This window comes from Podarcis vaucheri (genome assembly GCF_965113315.1).
Source record: "Podarcis vaucheri genome assembly, chromosome: 8".
Classification (NCBI taxonomy): Eukaryota; Metazoa; Chordata; class Lepidosauria; order Squamata; family Lacertidae; genus Podarcis; species Podarcis vaucheri.
The window spans coordinates 90,997,203-91,011,082 of NC_138766.1; the positions used below are offsets into that span (position 1 = coordinate 90,997,203).

Genomic DNA, 13,880 nt, shown 5'->3' on the forward strand with positions numbered 1-13,880 from the left:
AATTGACAAAACCTTTTGGCCTTCCTCTCAACTTAATTTCTTGGAAATCTGATCTTTTTTTTCTGTTTTGTTCCCCCCTTTTGTTGCAGCAAGAAAAACAGCAGACACCAAACAAGAGACCCTGGGAAGGGATCCGGAAGGTCCACTCCCCGCCGGCGTGGGTTAAAAAGGACATGGAGATGGTGTCACAGTCTCCCTTGGAACTCAAAACTGTTGAGTGGGAAAAGGCGGGCGCCACAATCCCCCTGGTGGGACAGGACATTATCGACCTCCAGACAGAGGTCTGAGGAGGGAAAAAAAGCAAGAAGAAAGACTCTTTGGGTGTCCTTTCCCCCCCACCCTGGAAAACAAAACACAAAATACAAACAGATAAAGATTTTTTAAAATAATAATAATAAAAAGAGAACCAATCAAACGGAATTGAAATGGAGCAAGAGAGCAATGTCTGTTGGTTTCTTTTCGAAACCTTTCAGTTAAAAAGGAAACATAATATGGAGTAACCTTTGTATTGTTCTCGGGAGACAGAGTTGGGTGGGGAAAACTATTACTTTGTAGAACATAGTAGCAGTAGGTACGGAACGCAATACGGTCTTTCCCAGGTAAGGAAGATGGCCGGGGGGTGGGTGGGGGAAGAGAGAAGGCAACGGCGAAGGGAAGGGAATGATGAAATAATAAGGGGAAAGGGAGGATTAGAGGTTGTTGTTTTCTTTTTAAAAAATGACATCGGCCTCAGCGGCAAATGGATTAACGGAGGGTCTTTACCAAGAGGATGCTGCTAATCATGCTGCCACAATGGATGTCTGGAATGGAAACTCAAGAGGAGCATTGGGTATCCACAGTTCCACTGGACACATCCTGTGACCCATTGTCTCTTCTAGAGGTGGATTGAGAGGAACCTGCCCATCTCCCTTCTGTCTCCTCGCAGCCACCAGAAGGTCATCAGGAACAGAGATCCCCCTCAACCAGGAAGAGGCCTCCTCGTCAGAAAGTTGGGATTTCTCCAGCAGTCTTCTGGGAGCTAGCTCAGAGGGTGCCTGATTGGGGCAGGGAAGTTGGATGGAAGAGGGAGTCCTGGTGGTGGCAGCGGACATCTCCTTCCATCCTAGATTTTCTGAACTCTCCGTAAAAAACAATAACAATAAAAAGTGTGATGTATGGACAATGAAGAGATCTCCACTTAAGACAATTGAGATCCACTCAACTGGTTTCCAGACAAAAAAGAGAGAGAGAAGAACCTTGAGTGGGAAGGGGAGGTTTTTTTAAAAAACAAAAAAAAAACAAAAAACCAAGCAAACAAACAATGAACAAACAAGAATGTAGGTCATATGTTGACTGCTAGTAGACTCTAGGCAAGCTCATTGTGGGCCTTTGTACAAAGGTTCATGTGTGGCCTCATTTTCCCCCCTCGTTGCTTTCTAAAGACTGAACAACATCTTTCCTCCGGTCAGCTTCCTCAAGTGGACGGTCCCCGGTTAAGAGACATGGAAAAGTTGAGAACATATGGAGAACATTGCCTTAGGGACTTTGAGTCAAACTGGAAAAAAAAAATTGAGTAAATTCCACTTGGGAAAAAAAATCTATTTTTTTTTTCTTCTTTTTCTTTTCTTCAATAAAAAGAGAACTTGAAACCCAAGGAGTTCCATTTCTTTGGCGTGCATCATTCCACTCATTTTTCCATGCTTCTGTCCCATGCAGATGGGGTGGAGATGTTCTCCCGGCTTTCTCCTGCGAGGAAAAAGTATGGAAGCATCTTAACATGCAGGTCTTCCTGTGGTGTAGTGTGGTGTAGTGTGGTGTAGTGGTTAAGAGCGGTAGTCACGTAATCTGGGTAACCGGGTTCGCGTCCCCGCTCCTCCACATGCAGCTGCTGGGTGACCTTGGGCCAGTCACACTTCTTTGAAGTCTCTCAGCCTCACTCACCTCACAGAGTGTTTGTTGTGGGGGAGGAAGGGAAAGGAGATTGTTAGCCGCTTTGAGACTCCTGAAGGGGAGTGAAAGGCGGGATATCAAATCCAAACTCTTCTTCTTCTTCATCTTCAGGGTTTGGATTATCATATTGTGTCGAGGAAATGGCCTGATGCATTTGGCGTCTTCCTCTTGACACCAAGTTTTTTTAAAAAAAAAAGTCTGACCCCCTCAGACTTTGAATTCAGAACCACCATGTTTTAAAACACGTTTCTCTCTGTGTTTCCATAAGACCTCAAACAGAAATCGATGCCGCCACTTTCCAAGTGGCCAAGTTAGCTGGAAAGTGTTCTGCAAGAAGGCAAGAGGAGTATAGGAATTGATCAAGCAGTTTTGATCTTTTCTGAGGAAAAATGAACATGTGGAATTGCTTCCTCTCTTATTTTCTGGTGGTGAAATAACAAATCGCAAGCTTTCCTCAGACATAATCCTGCCTTTTCTTTTAACCGTAAAACAATCAGCAATATTTCAGTGAAGAAAAATAGATCAGGGGTTTTTTTATAGAGAAAAATCACCAATTTTTTTTTTTTTGGGGGGGGGGACAAAGGTGCAGGATCTTTCCCAAACCCACAGACACAGTAAAAGACTCCAGATAACCCCTCCTTGTCTATTTTGTCATAGCAATCTTCGTATTATTGTCCCTAAACTTTTGTTTGAGCGTTTTTCATTTGGGGCTGGAAGGGACCTAATATGCTTTTTTGTTATAATATTTTGCCTGCAAACCTGCAATTATCTTTTGTTGTTGTGGACTGGGGTTGGGTTGTGGGGCAGATCCAAACTGAATTTGGGGGAAATGGGTTTATGGGTTGAATGGAGAGAGATAGGGAATCCTTTCCATCAGGGATAGATTGCATGTACTGGGCAATGTCTGGTGGCTCTCATAGCTGTACACACTGATATCCCTGCTGAGAAAGTCTGTTCCATTTTCTTCAGTGGAGAGTGCATTGTAAAAGTGGAGTTGCATCCTCCATTGCAGTGAATGGGGCAGATTGCAAACACATCGAAGACTGGAGCATACAAGTTGCTCTTGACTTGAAACGAATTTGTCCTCCGTAAGACTCAGTGAAACTGGACATCAGCCACTGGCAACATGCGCCAGGCAAGCAACACCGAAGAGAACGGGAAATGTGCAAGAGCCCTAGGTGTGCTCTTATGCAGTTCCCATTCAAGTGTATATTACACCCAAGGTCTTTCCAGCCCTTAAGAAGGAAAGTCCCTGGGATAAGGATTGGAGGAAGGGGGAATTCACACCGATCAAATTATTGTTTCTATTTGTTCTCATAATGGGGGGGGGGGAATCTCACCAAGAAATATACTGGAAGTTTCTAGGAATGGACTTCATGTCTAACTCAAGGCACACTGAAGCATCTATGGAAGTCAAAGGCTCATCTAATTCATACCTAGCCATACCTTTCTCATGTGTTGGGTCTTGACAGCTTGTGTTGTCCTCTTATTCATTGGGAAAAGCTGTAACTCAGTGGTAGGGATTCTGCTGTGCATGCAGAAGGTTCCAGGTTCAATCTTCAGCATCTCCTGTTAGGGCTGGGGGGGGGCTTCCTAAAACCCCAGAGAGCCGCTGCTGGTACTGGTCAGCGTAGACAATACTGATGGACCAATGGTTTGATGGCAGGTCCCGTCAGTCCTCCTTTTTCATTATAAATGGTAGTGTATGGTCCCACCAGAGCTTCTTGCGCAAACGCTTCCCATACTTTCTGGTTACACAGGGAACCTGTGGTCCTCCTGATGTGCAACTCTCATCATCCCTGACCATTGGCTATGCTGCTGGGGGCTGGAGTCCAACAGCATCTGGAGGGCCACAGGTTCCACATCCTTGGTCCATGCTTTTAGACCAGGAACATGGGAAGATCCTACATAGAGAGAGGGGGTGGGAAGACTTCATCTGAACAAATTCCCTTGGAAGGTGATAGACTAAGGTGACCAGATTTTTTTCAATGAATCCAGGGACACTTATTGTTTGCTATGTAAATGTAAATGCTGAGAAAGCTGTAAATCCGGGCACTGTCCCTGGGAAACGGGAACATCTGGTAAACTTAAGGTAGACTCTCTTTCACTGGAGGATTTTAAGCAGAGGTTGGATGGCCAACTGTTATGGATGCTTCCATCAGGGGTGGACTTTTAAAATTTCATTGGGGACCTGTGTGAGGCCAAAATCCCACCTCTCACCTTCCATTCTGCTCAATTCACTACATCATAGTTGCAACACCCTGCGCCACTCCTTAGGCTCAGAGATCAGTGCAGAGAAACTTGGCCATACCACCCTAAAACTGCCTCTGGTTTTGTTGGACTAAATGACCCACATGTCCCTTCCAAGTTCCAATTCTTCCATGCTATGATTCTATGAAATACTTGGAAAGATGTCCATGAGCAGCTGAAACATCTCAGGTCAATGGGTACAGCTCCCTGCAGTGTATTCGTGCCCTGGATATTAGTGACACTGCATGAGAGCTGCACAGCATAATGCAAATCCCTGGTTCATTTTTCTGAGACTATCACTAGAATCAGTGGCAGCACATTGGTAGGTTGTTGTGCGGTGAGGGCAAAGGTTTGTAAAGTTAACCGGGTGCCAGTCATGGACCACAGAGACTTAGTCCCAAATTCTCACCCAGCCACAGAACTCACTCAAGATTTTAACTACACCTACCTCACAGAGTTGTTCTGAGGATACCATGTGGAATCTTCACCTTCCATGTATGTTGCCCTGAACTCCTTGTTGAAAAGGCAGGGTAGGAACATAAATGAAAAGTGACTAGAGCTCACCCTTAAATCCCAGAGAGACTTGTTTGCACATGGGAAGGCAGAGAAGGGGTTATAGCAGTGCTGGATTCATTAATACCATGCATATGCTAGGTAGATACTTTTTAACAAAATCTCATGCTGGGCTTTACCGAGGTAATCAAAGTATTAAATCCACTGCGATCAAGAGACTTAGCATGAATTCAGTCCAAGTCTGTAAATGTGTAGTTTCCAGACGGAGCTGTATGGGACTCACCAAGGGTCTTCCCTATGGTCCTAATGTGGTTGCTTATGACTTGGGGTTGCACCATGATTCTCGTGGTCATTTATTTGTGCACCAAAGTGCACAAATAACCAGTGGGCTTTTCTGGGTAGTTTTGGCATGAAGATGTCATTTTTGGAATGCATTGACCTAAATTGAAATTGTAAATTGCAAGAGTAGCTCATTACATCACAGAACATTCTCAAAAGCGTTTGACTGCCTTGAAACAAACAACGAAATGTGGTTCATGGGTAGAATTATGGGGAGTATAAGAAATTAAGAGAACAGTTTATGAGAAATGAGTGGGGCTACCAGGGGTCAGCAAACTTTTTCAGCAGGGGGCTGGTCCACTGTCCCTCAGACCTTGTGGGGGACCAGACAATATTTTGAAGAAGAAAAAAGTGAACAAATTCCTATTCCCACAAATAACCCAGAGATGCCTTTTCAATAAAAGGACACATTCTACTCATGTAAAAACACGCTGATTCCTGGACCGTCCGCGGGCTGGATTTAGAAGGCGATTGGGCCAGATCCAGCCCCTGGGCCTTAGTTTGCCTACCCATGGGCTAGACCATAAGGTGGACTGAGATTTACAGAAACAAACCATCCAATTCTTTGTGTGACAAGGGACAGGGAAAAGGAGTCATATTCATCCTATTAATGCAAGGACTAAGATGAGTGCAGGGACGCGGGTGCTGCTGTGGGTTAAACCACAGAGCCTAGGACTTGCCGATCAGAAGGTCAGCGGTTCGAATCCCCACAACAGGGTGAGCTCCCATTGCTCGGTCCCTGCTCCTGCCAACCTAGCAGTTCGAAAGCACATCAAAGTGCAAGTAGATAAATAAGAACCGCTCTGGCGGGAAGGTAAATGGCATTTCTGTGTGCTGCTCTGGTTCGCCAGAAGCAGCTTAGTCATACTGGCCACATGACCCGGAAGCTATACGCCGGTTCCCTCAGCCAGTAAAGCAAGATGAGTGCCGCAACCCCAGAGTCGGCCACGACTGGACCTACTGGTCAGGGGTCCCTTTACCTTAAGATGAGAGCAACAGGACTTTCCCCTTGACTCCCCCATATGGACACCTCACATCCTTTCCATATCTGCTCTGGAAAGTTGAGGGAACTCCCAAAACAGATTTTTGAGGTGCACAGGGCGAGGAGACAGGGAAAGTCCCAATGCACTTGTGCTAAGCAGGCCATGATAGAACACTATGTTGAATGCAACCCAAAGTCTTCCTCCCTTCTGCCATTGTGAGGAATTGCTGTTTTGCCCAGATCCAGGTATGCGCAAGCATGGCATGGCTATATGTCTACCTGTTGACCAAGGAGAGTGTCATAGTTAGCCCAAAAGACATTGTTTGCAGGGAAAACACAATCAGCAACAATGTGCCTTCTAACAGGGGGTGCTTGCAGTTCCAGACAGAATAAACAGAAGTCATGCACCCAGACAAATATTACTGGTCTGAACAGGGGTGACCACTGTAAGCATAAACCACAGAAAGAGTCTAAATGAAGGTTTGAACTGCTGTTCTTCATAGAATCATAAAATTGTGGAGTTTATTAAGCAAATGAAAGGAGCACCAACTTTAAAATATCAAACCACACTCCTGTTCTATGTCAGCTGCTTGATATGAAGGCAATCTTACTTACCGTATGTTTCTAATATATTCTATTATATTGTGGGGGTTTTGTCTTTATTTTTTAAACCACCAGCAGCATAATGACATTTCTTTCATAATTAGTATGTACTGTTACAAATAAAAGAAGTCTGTTCATTTAAAACCATTTTATTTTTTAAAATCCAATTTTTTTGGTAGGTTACTTTGCTTTGTTTTTAAGAATAAAAAGTTTACCTATTTTTAAAAAAGAAATCTGTGATGTAATGGTCATGTTTTAGATGATTCTTTGAAAGTCAAAAGCACAAAACAGCCTCAGAATGCTAAGTTGCATATCATTGTAACTACTCTAATCATTCAAAGTGGAAACTATATCCAGTGGGGTATATCTCCTGCTCAAGCTCCTTATAAAGTGGATAAGAGTTCTATGGGAGAATATCTTGACAGATGGTGCCCAAATATTTTTTTAGCACACAAACCTATTCCTACTGTGTTTTCAAGCTTTTAATCTCTGCCTGCCCCAATGGAAACTCCATTTTCTTCTACCATCATCCACCAGTTATCCCATTCACTCCAGTAGCAGGTCCATGTTAGGTAATTTCTGAAACAAAAGTTTGTTTGATAACTGTTGCTATAATCTCCTCTCCCCTGCCCCAGTTTTCTTGGGTTCACTCTGTTTCTCCCACCACCGACCTCTCTGTTTGTCAGTTATTTCTGTACAGTTTTCAGAGCACACATGAATGTGTCTTCTTTCTAATAAAAGAACAATGTGTAAATTCATGCCGTGCCGATATATTTTTCATAGAATTGTAGAGTTGGACGGGACCATGAGGGTGTTCCAGTCATAGCTGTCAACTTTTCCCTTTTCTTGCGAGTAATCCTATTCGGAATAAGGGGATTTCCCTTTAAAAAAAGAGGGAAAGTTGACAGCTATGCTTCTAGTCCAACCCCCTGCAATGCAAGAATCTTTTGCCTAACGTGAACCCACAACCCTGAGATTGTCTCATGCTCCACCAACTAAGCTATCTCAGCTGCATTTAAGGCACTCTTTGAACTTGGTATGAAGAAAGAAATGAGTGTGTGTCGACCAGGGGTGTCAAAGAATTCTGCTGCAAATAGAAATCCTAGTGGAAATTTCTGATGTTTGCTTAGTCACCCCATGCCTATAGCAGAGATCAATCCAGGAGGTACGAATGGTATCTGCAAATGATATGTAACGGATTCTTCCCGCACCCCACACCGGAATGTCCTTTGCATTGAAATGACTGGAGTAGAACCAGGGGCGTATGAAGGGGGGTGTCAGTCCCCGGGTGCCACCCTGGGAGTGGTGACAAGATGACCCACTGCCTCCCCCCAGCTGTAGAGCGAACCAGGTCCATACGGGTACAAACGCCGCACATGCGGCAGCACGTATGGTCTTTTGCGCATGCGCAGTCTGGTTGGGCACAGTCTGTGTTGGCTATTTGCAGTTTAGTAGCGTTGCAGAGAGCTTGCTGGGGAGACCATGCATAACAAGGAACTCAAAAAGAACTTTAACAAGGTTTTAATATCAAAACAAAAACTCCTTTTACACTAAAGATAACAACAACAAACATGACCCAACCCATCCCCCAGGGTAATGAGAGAACTAGGTGCTGCTCCTTATATACTATGCCCAAATGCTGACGCAACTTAATTAACACAATTAAAATTGTGTTGAGATGAAATTACTTGGCTCTTATAAAAATGTTTAAAGAATTTGGCAAAAGGGTAATGGTTATGAGAAGTTGGTAAAAAAGATCAAAGTTTCAAGCTCTAAGGTTGTTGTTTTAAGACAGGATGACAAGAGAGTAAGGTAATGTAATGATAAAATATTATGAATTATGGAAAGGATTTGCTGTTATAATTATTAACCAAGATACAGGAGATGGGAGGAGGAGGTCATGGAAAGAAGGGAATGGAAATTTGAAAGTGATGGTCTTATTTTTTCTTTTTCTTTTTGTGTTTTTGTTTTTTTTCTATTTTTGTAATGTTTTTTTTGTGTGTAATACAAATTTTTTTTGTGTTTCAATAAATATTATTATATAAAAAAAGAAAAATAACACAACCTAGCAGCACCTGCTATGTTTCACAGCTGTAAGACTGGGTCTCGTTATTTGCCCTGGCCCTTAAAGACATACACAACTTGTGAAACAATAATGAACCCTCACATTTTACAGTGACCATTCAACAATCTGTATGGGTGCCGAAAGAGCTTCCTCTGCCCCGAGGAGAACAATATCATGACACCATAATTTCCGTAATCAGCTGCTTAGGTTACATAAGTTATGCTCTTTCTCGGGTGAACTCCATGCAGTCACATGATAAATTGCCTAATTTTGCCACTGTCGACAACAAGTTGAATAACGTGGTTCTTGGCAGAAGATGAAGTGCAGCAGTGTGAAAGCAGGGGTGCGTGCATCAAATGCAGAGCAGAATGGACCACTTTGCCTTCTCACATCTCTAATCATGGATACATTTGGGAAGCTGCTGCCTATGTCTGTCTATGTTGAATAGGGAATCGGGCGTGCATACAGACATAATTTCATTTATTTCATATACCGCCTTTCCATAGTTTGAACAATGCTCAAGGTTGCTCGCAACATAAAAAAATACACAATTACCATGTTGCAAAAGTAGTCATATACAAAAACAACAAAAGAAAAAAAAATAAAAAAAATTGTCCAGTAGCACCTTGGAGACCAACTAAGTTTGTTCTGGGTATAAGCTTTCGTGTGCATGCACACTTCTTTAGATACCAATTCAGATATTCTTCTGAAGAAGTGTGCATGCACACGAAAGCTTATACCCAGAACAAACTTAGTTGGTCTCTAAGGTGCTACTGGACAATTTTTTAATCATTTGACTGTGTCAGACCAACATGGCTACCTACCTGAATACCTACCTGAATCTAGAATCAAAAAATATGCAACCAAACTGAACAGCTTCCACATAAATCACAAGATCCAAAATAAAGATATGTTGTACACCACCCTAATCTTCACAGCAGTTCAAGCTTTTAGGAGTTCCAGTGTCTCTGTTTCTTTGGGAGAATGAGGCACAGCGGAGATTGTGGTGTCTTTATGATATATGGGTGGTTGTTGTTTTTTACACATATACACAGTCAGAGTCTACAATGGAGGGGTCCCCAGCGTTACACTCCAAGACGATCTTCCCTTCTCCATAAGGATTCAAACCACCAGGAGCCATTTCTCTGCCTCTCTCTTCAGCACGTTGCTTCCTAACTCCACCCTATAACTTCAATACTTGGCACTCAGCTTCTGCTCACATTACACCTATCTAGTCTAAACCCCTGGCTTTATGTAACCCAAGCAGAGGCCACACTCATTTTCATCTTCTGCTAATGACCCAGGCTAACACCTCAAAGGGGATTAGCATGACTTAATTAATACTTAATTTATGTTGATTCCCTAGGATTACCATTGTCTAACACAGAGACTGATCACAGGGGTCTGGCTTTATATACATGAGTCCAAAGCACAGCATCTGTCTTATTCCTCATTCTAACACCTCCATGCCTTAATTAAATTCTAACACTGCTGGTGCCAGGAATTTCAGGGAGTCTTGGTTATAGAAAGCAAGGGATTACAGCTGAAAAAGACTAAGTAAAAGGAAACAAAAGGAAACAATTGGATAAAATTAAGGGGGAGGATTTGCTGAAACAAATTTGGAAATTGGAATGCAGAAAGGGGAGGTATGGGGAAGTCGCTGAAGCAAGGTTTAAGAAAAAAGAGGATTTGAAATTATACATGTTTGTTTGTTTTTGTGTGTGTATGTTTGTATTGTGTAATATGTGTGTTTTTATAATTTGTGAAAATTCAATAAATATTTATAAAAAAAAGGAATTTCAGGGAGTCTTGCACCCACAAACTTATAACAATAATAAAAAATAATATCAATAACAGCAACAACCCTCACCCACCCTTAAACAACAGCCCAGCCCAAGTGTCTGTTCAGCTGTGCTCTGGTCCATGGGGTCATGAAGAGTCGGGCATGACTAAGTGACTAAACAACAAAGCACAGGTTGGACGGCCACCGGTCAGGAATGGTTTAGTTGCGATTCCTGTATTACAGGGAGGCTGGACTAGATGACCCTCGGGTCCCTTCCAGCTCTACAGTTTTATGATTCTATATGTGATTGCGATCTATTAAGACCCCTAGATCATTTTCACATATCCTATACCCCATATTTCTGCATCTGGTCATTCCTGCCTAGGTGCAGAACATTCCCTTTGTCCCTGTTGAAACTGATTTTGTTAGTTTTGGCCAAATTCTCCAATCTCTGAAATTCTGAAATTGAACCCCCGATGCTGTCTTCTGCAGTATTAGCTTCCCCTCCCACTTTGCTGTCATCTGCAAACGGTTGCATTTGAAAGGTTGATTTGCTTTAAATTGCAGACAGCATTTCCCTGCATTCTCAGGCATGCATCTTGTATCAAGACCACTGATTTATTTTTCTTTTCTTTTTTGAGAGAGAGAGAGTTGGCCTGTCTGAGGAACATTCAAAAGGAACAAACCCCAAAGAAAAGTCAATGGATATTTTTGTGAGTTCCACGCTCCCCCAACCACCTTACAAAGTTTAACTAATTACAAAACACTTTCAGAAGCCTCCTGCCAAACAGGTGAGAGGATGAGATGAAACAGCAGCTTAATCTGCAGGGACGAACTCCATCAATGATCCAATTATTGAGGATTTGATGCCTTTTTTGTTTCCTTGAGCCCCAGCACCCTCCGTTCGGAGATGAAATGCATTTTGCGCTGTGAGCGCAGCCCTGATAGGGACATGCCTTGAATCACAAAGCAAGGTCCATTAGCATATAAATTGATACTATAGGTTTGTGAGCAGGTAGGCTCCTTGGGCAGAGTAATTTGGGGGAGGGGAGGCGCACAGATTATTCCTGGGAAGGAGGGCGCGAATTAGAGTTTTGGCTTGTGCCTCTCATCTCGCCGGAGAGTGAGAATGAAAGTCAATTCTATCAGCTTTCGTTAGTTCAGATTAATTCACTAAATCATGCATCTGCTTGGGGTTCTTCAACTCCTCCCTCCCTCCTCGCTTTGGAGATTTTCCTTGTCCTCAGGAGTATTTTCCAAATTAAGATTTGGTTCTCAGTTATGTTTTTTGATACATTCCTCAAAGTCTTTCCAACCTGCCTCTCCAAAACAGTGATGGCCACCAACCTAAAGGTAAAGGGACCCCTGACCATTAGGTCCAGTCATGAACGACTCTGGGGTTGCGGCGCTCATCTTGCTTTATTGGCTGAGGGAGCCGGCGTACAGCTTCTGGGTCATGTGGCCAGCATGACTAAGCCGCTTCTGGCGAACCAGAGCAGCGCACGGAAACGTCGTTTACCTTCCTGCCGGAGTGGTACCTATTTATCTACTTGCACTTTGATGTGCTTTCAAACTGCTAGGTTGGCAGGAGCTGGGACAGAGCAACGGGAGCTCACCCTGTCGCGGGGATTCGAACCACCGACCTTATGATCGGCAAGTCCTAGGCTCTGTGGTTTAACCCACAGTGCCACCTAGATGGCTTTAAATGAGGTTTGGACAAATTCATGGAGAAGAAAGGGCTAGTGATGGCCACTAGCCAGGATGACTATGCTCTGCCTCCCCATTTGGAAGCAGCAATGCTCCTCAATACCAGTTGTTAGAATACCAGTTGCCACAGAAGGGGATGAGTGCACAAGTACTCCAAGCCTGTTGTGGATTTCCCCATTGGGGCATCAGGTCCCTGTGAGAACCGGGTGCTGGGCCATTGGCTTGATCCAGCAGGATCAAGCCAATGGCATTCTTCTGTTCTTAGTAAGCTTGGCATTAGCTGATGATGATCACTAAGCGCTTTGCAACTTTGTGCTTCATGCGATCGAGTTGTGTGGACAGTTGGTCTGCCAGAAGATCTTGCGGCATCATCAGGTTACTGTCAGACATAATAGAATAGAATAGAACAGAACAGAACAGAACAGAACAGAATAGAATAGAACAGAATAGAATAGAATTTATTATTTATACCCCGCCCATCTGGCTGGGTTTCCCCAGCCACTTTAGGCGGTTTCCAACAAAGTATTAAAATACAGTGGTCTGTTAAGCATTAAAAGCTTTCCTAAAGAGGGCTGCCTCCAGATGTCTTCTAAAAGTTTGGTAGTTGTTCTTCTCTTTGACATCTGGTGGGAGGGCATTCCACAGAACGGGTGCCACTACCGAGAAGGCCCTCTGCCTGGTTCCCTGTAACTTCCCTGTAATTTGAAGTGAGGGAACCACCAGAAGGCCCTCGGCGCTGGACCTCAGTGTCCGGACTGAATGATGGGGGTGGAGATGCTCCTTCAGGTATACAGGACCGAGGCCGTTTAGGGCTTTAAAGGTCAGCAGCAACACTTTGAATTGTGCTTGGAAACGTACTGGGAGCCAATGCAGGTCTTTCAGGATCGGTGTTATGTGGTCTCGGTGGCTGCCCCCAGTCACCAGCCTAGCTGCCGCATTCTGGATTAGTTGCAGTTTCTGGGTCACCTTCAAAGGTAGCCCCACGTAGAGCGCATGGCAGTAGTCCAAGCGGGAGATAACCAGAGCATGCAGCACTCTGGCGAGACAGTCCACGGGCAGGTAGGGTCTCATCCTGCATACCAGATGGAGCTGGTAAACAGCTGCCCTGGACACGGAATTGGCCTGCGCCTCCATGGACAGCTGTGAGTCCAAAATGGCTCCCAGGCTGCGCACCTGGTCCTTCAGGGGCACAGTTACCCCATTCAGGACCAGGAAGTCGCTGCATGAGGAGGTCTGATCCTTAGTATAAATTTCAAAGGTGTGTGAACCTGATGCTTTCCCCCACACCCCTTTCTGAATTGTCCCAAGAAAAGCATTAAAAACATGAAGCATTAAAATATATAAATAAATAAACTGGAAGTGTGATGGGCTAGTTATCACTAGGAACCATGGCAAAAAACATGCTGGTCCTTATTGTCTGAAGACAACCTGCAAGTGAAATGTTGTATTTATCTGGTCCAGGTTGGAGTTGTGGATTACCTGAATCCATACTTAACATGTGCTCCAAACCAGGATTCCTTGTGGGTTAGACCTGTAGTTTCATCTCCAGGAAAAGGCGCGGATGTGGGGTCAGAATCAAGGGCAGTAGAGTATTTTCTATTTTCTCTTTCATCAGCTAAGAATTTGCAAATTCCTTATAAGAAAGTTGTTCCAGCCCTTCAGTCATTTTTGTTGTCTTTCTCTGTTACTTTGTTCAGCTCCACAATATC

At 43.8% G+C, this 13,880-nt stretch overlaps 1 protein-coding gene and 1 pseudogene across 10 annotated transcripts in view; both read left to right on the forward strand.

The window, feature by feature from the left end:
- The window catches only part of ADGRB1 (adhesion G protein-coupled receptor B1), a 388,463-nt gene extending 386,830 nt beyond the window's left edge, over window positions 1–1,633 (forward strand). For all 9 annotated transcript variants that reach the window (XM_082235447.1, XM_082235451.1, XM_082235450.1 and 6 more), the window contains one exon: window positions 90–1,633. In XM_082235447.1, the coding sequence (XP_082091573.1) occupies window positions 90–287 (198 nt within the window). In that variant the 3' untranslated portion in view covers window positions 288–1,633. The remainder of the gene's footprint in view (window positions 1–89) is intronic.
- LOC309539766 (tigger transposable element-derived protein 1 pseudogene) overlaps window positions 1–13,880 on the forward strand; it is a 247,767-nt pseudogene that overhangs the window by 78,101 nt on the left and 155,786 nt on the right. The window lies entirely within an intron of this gene.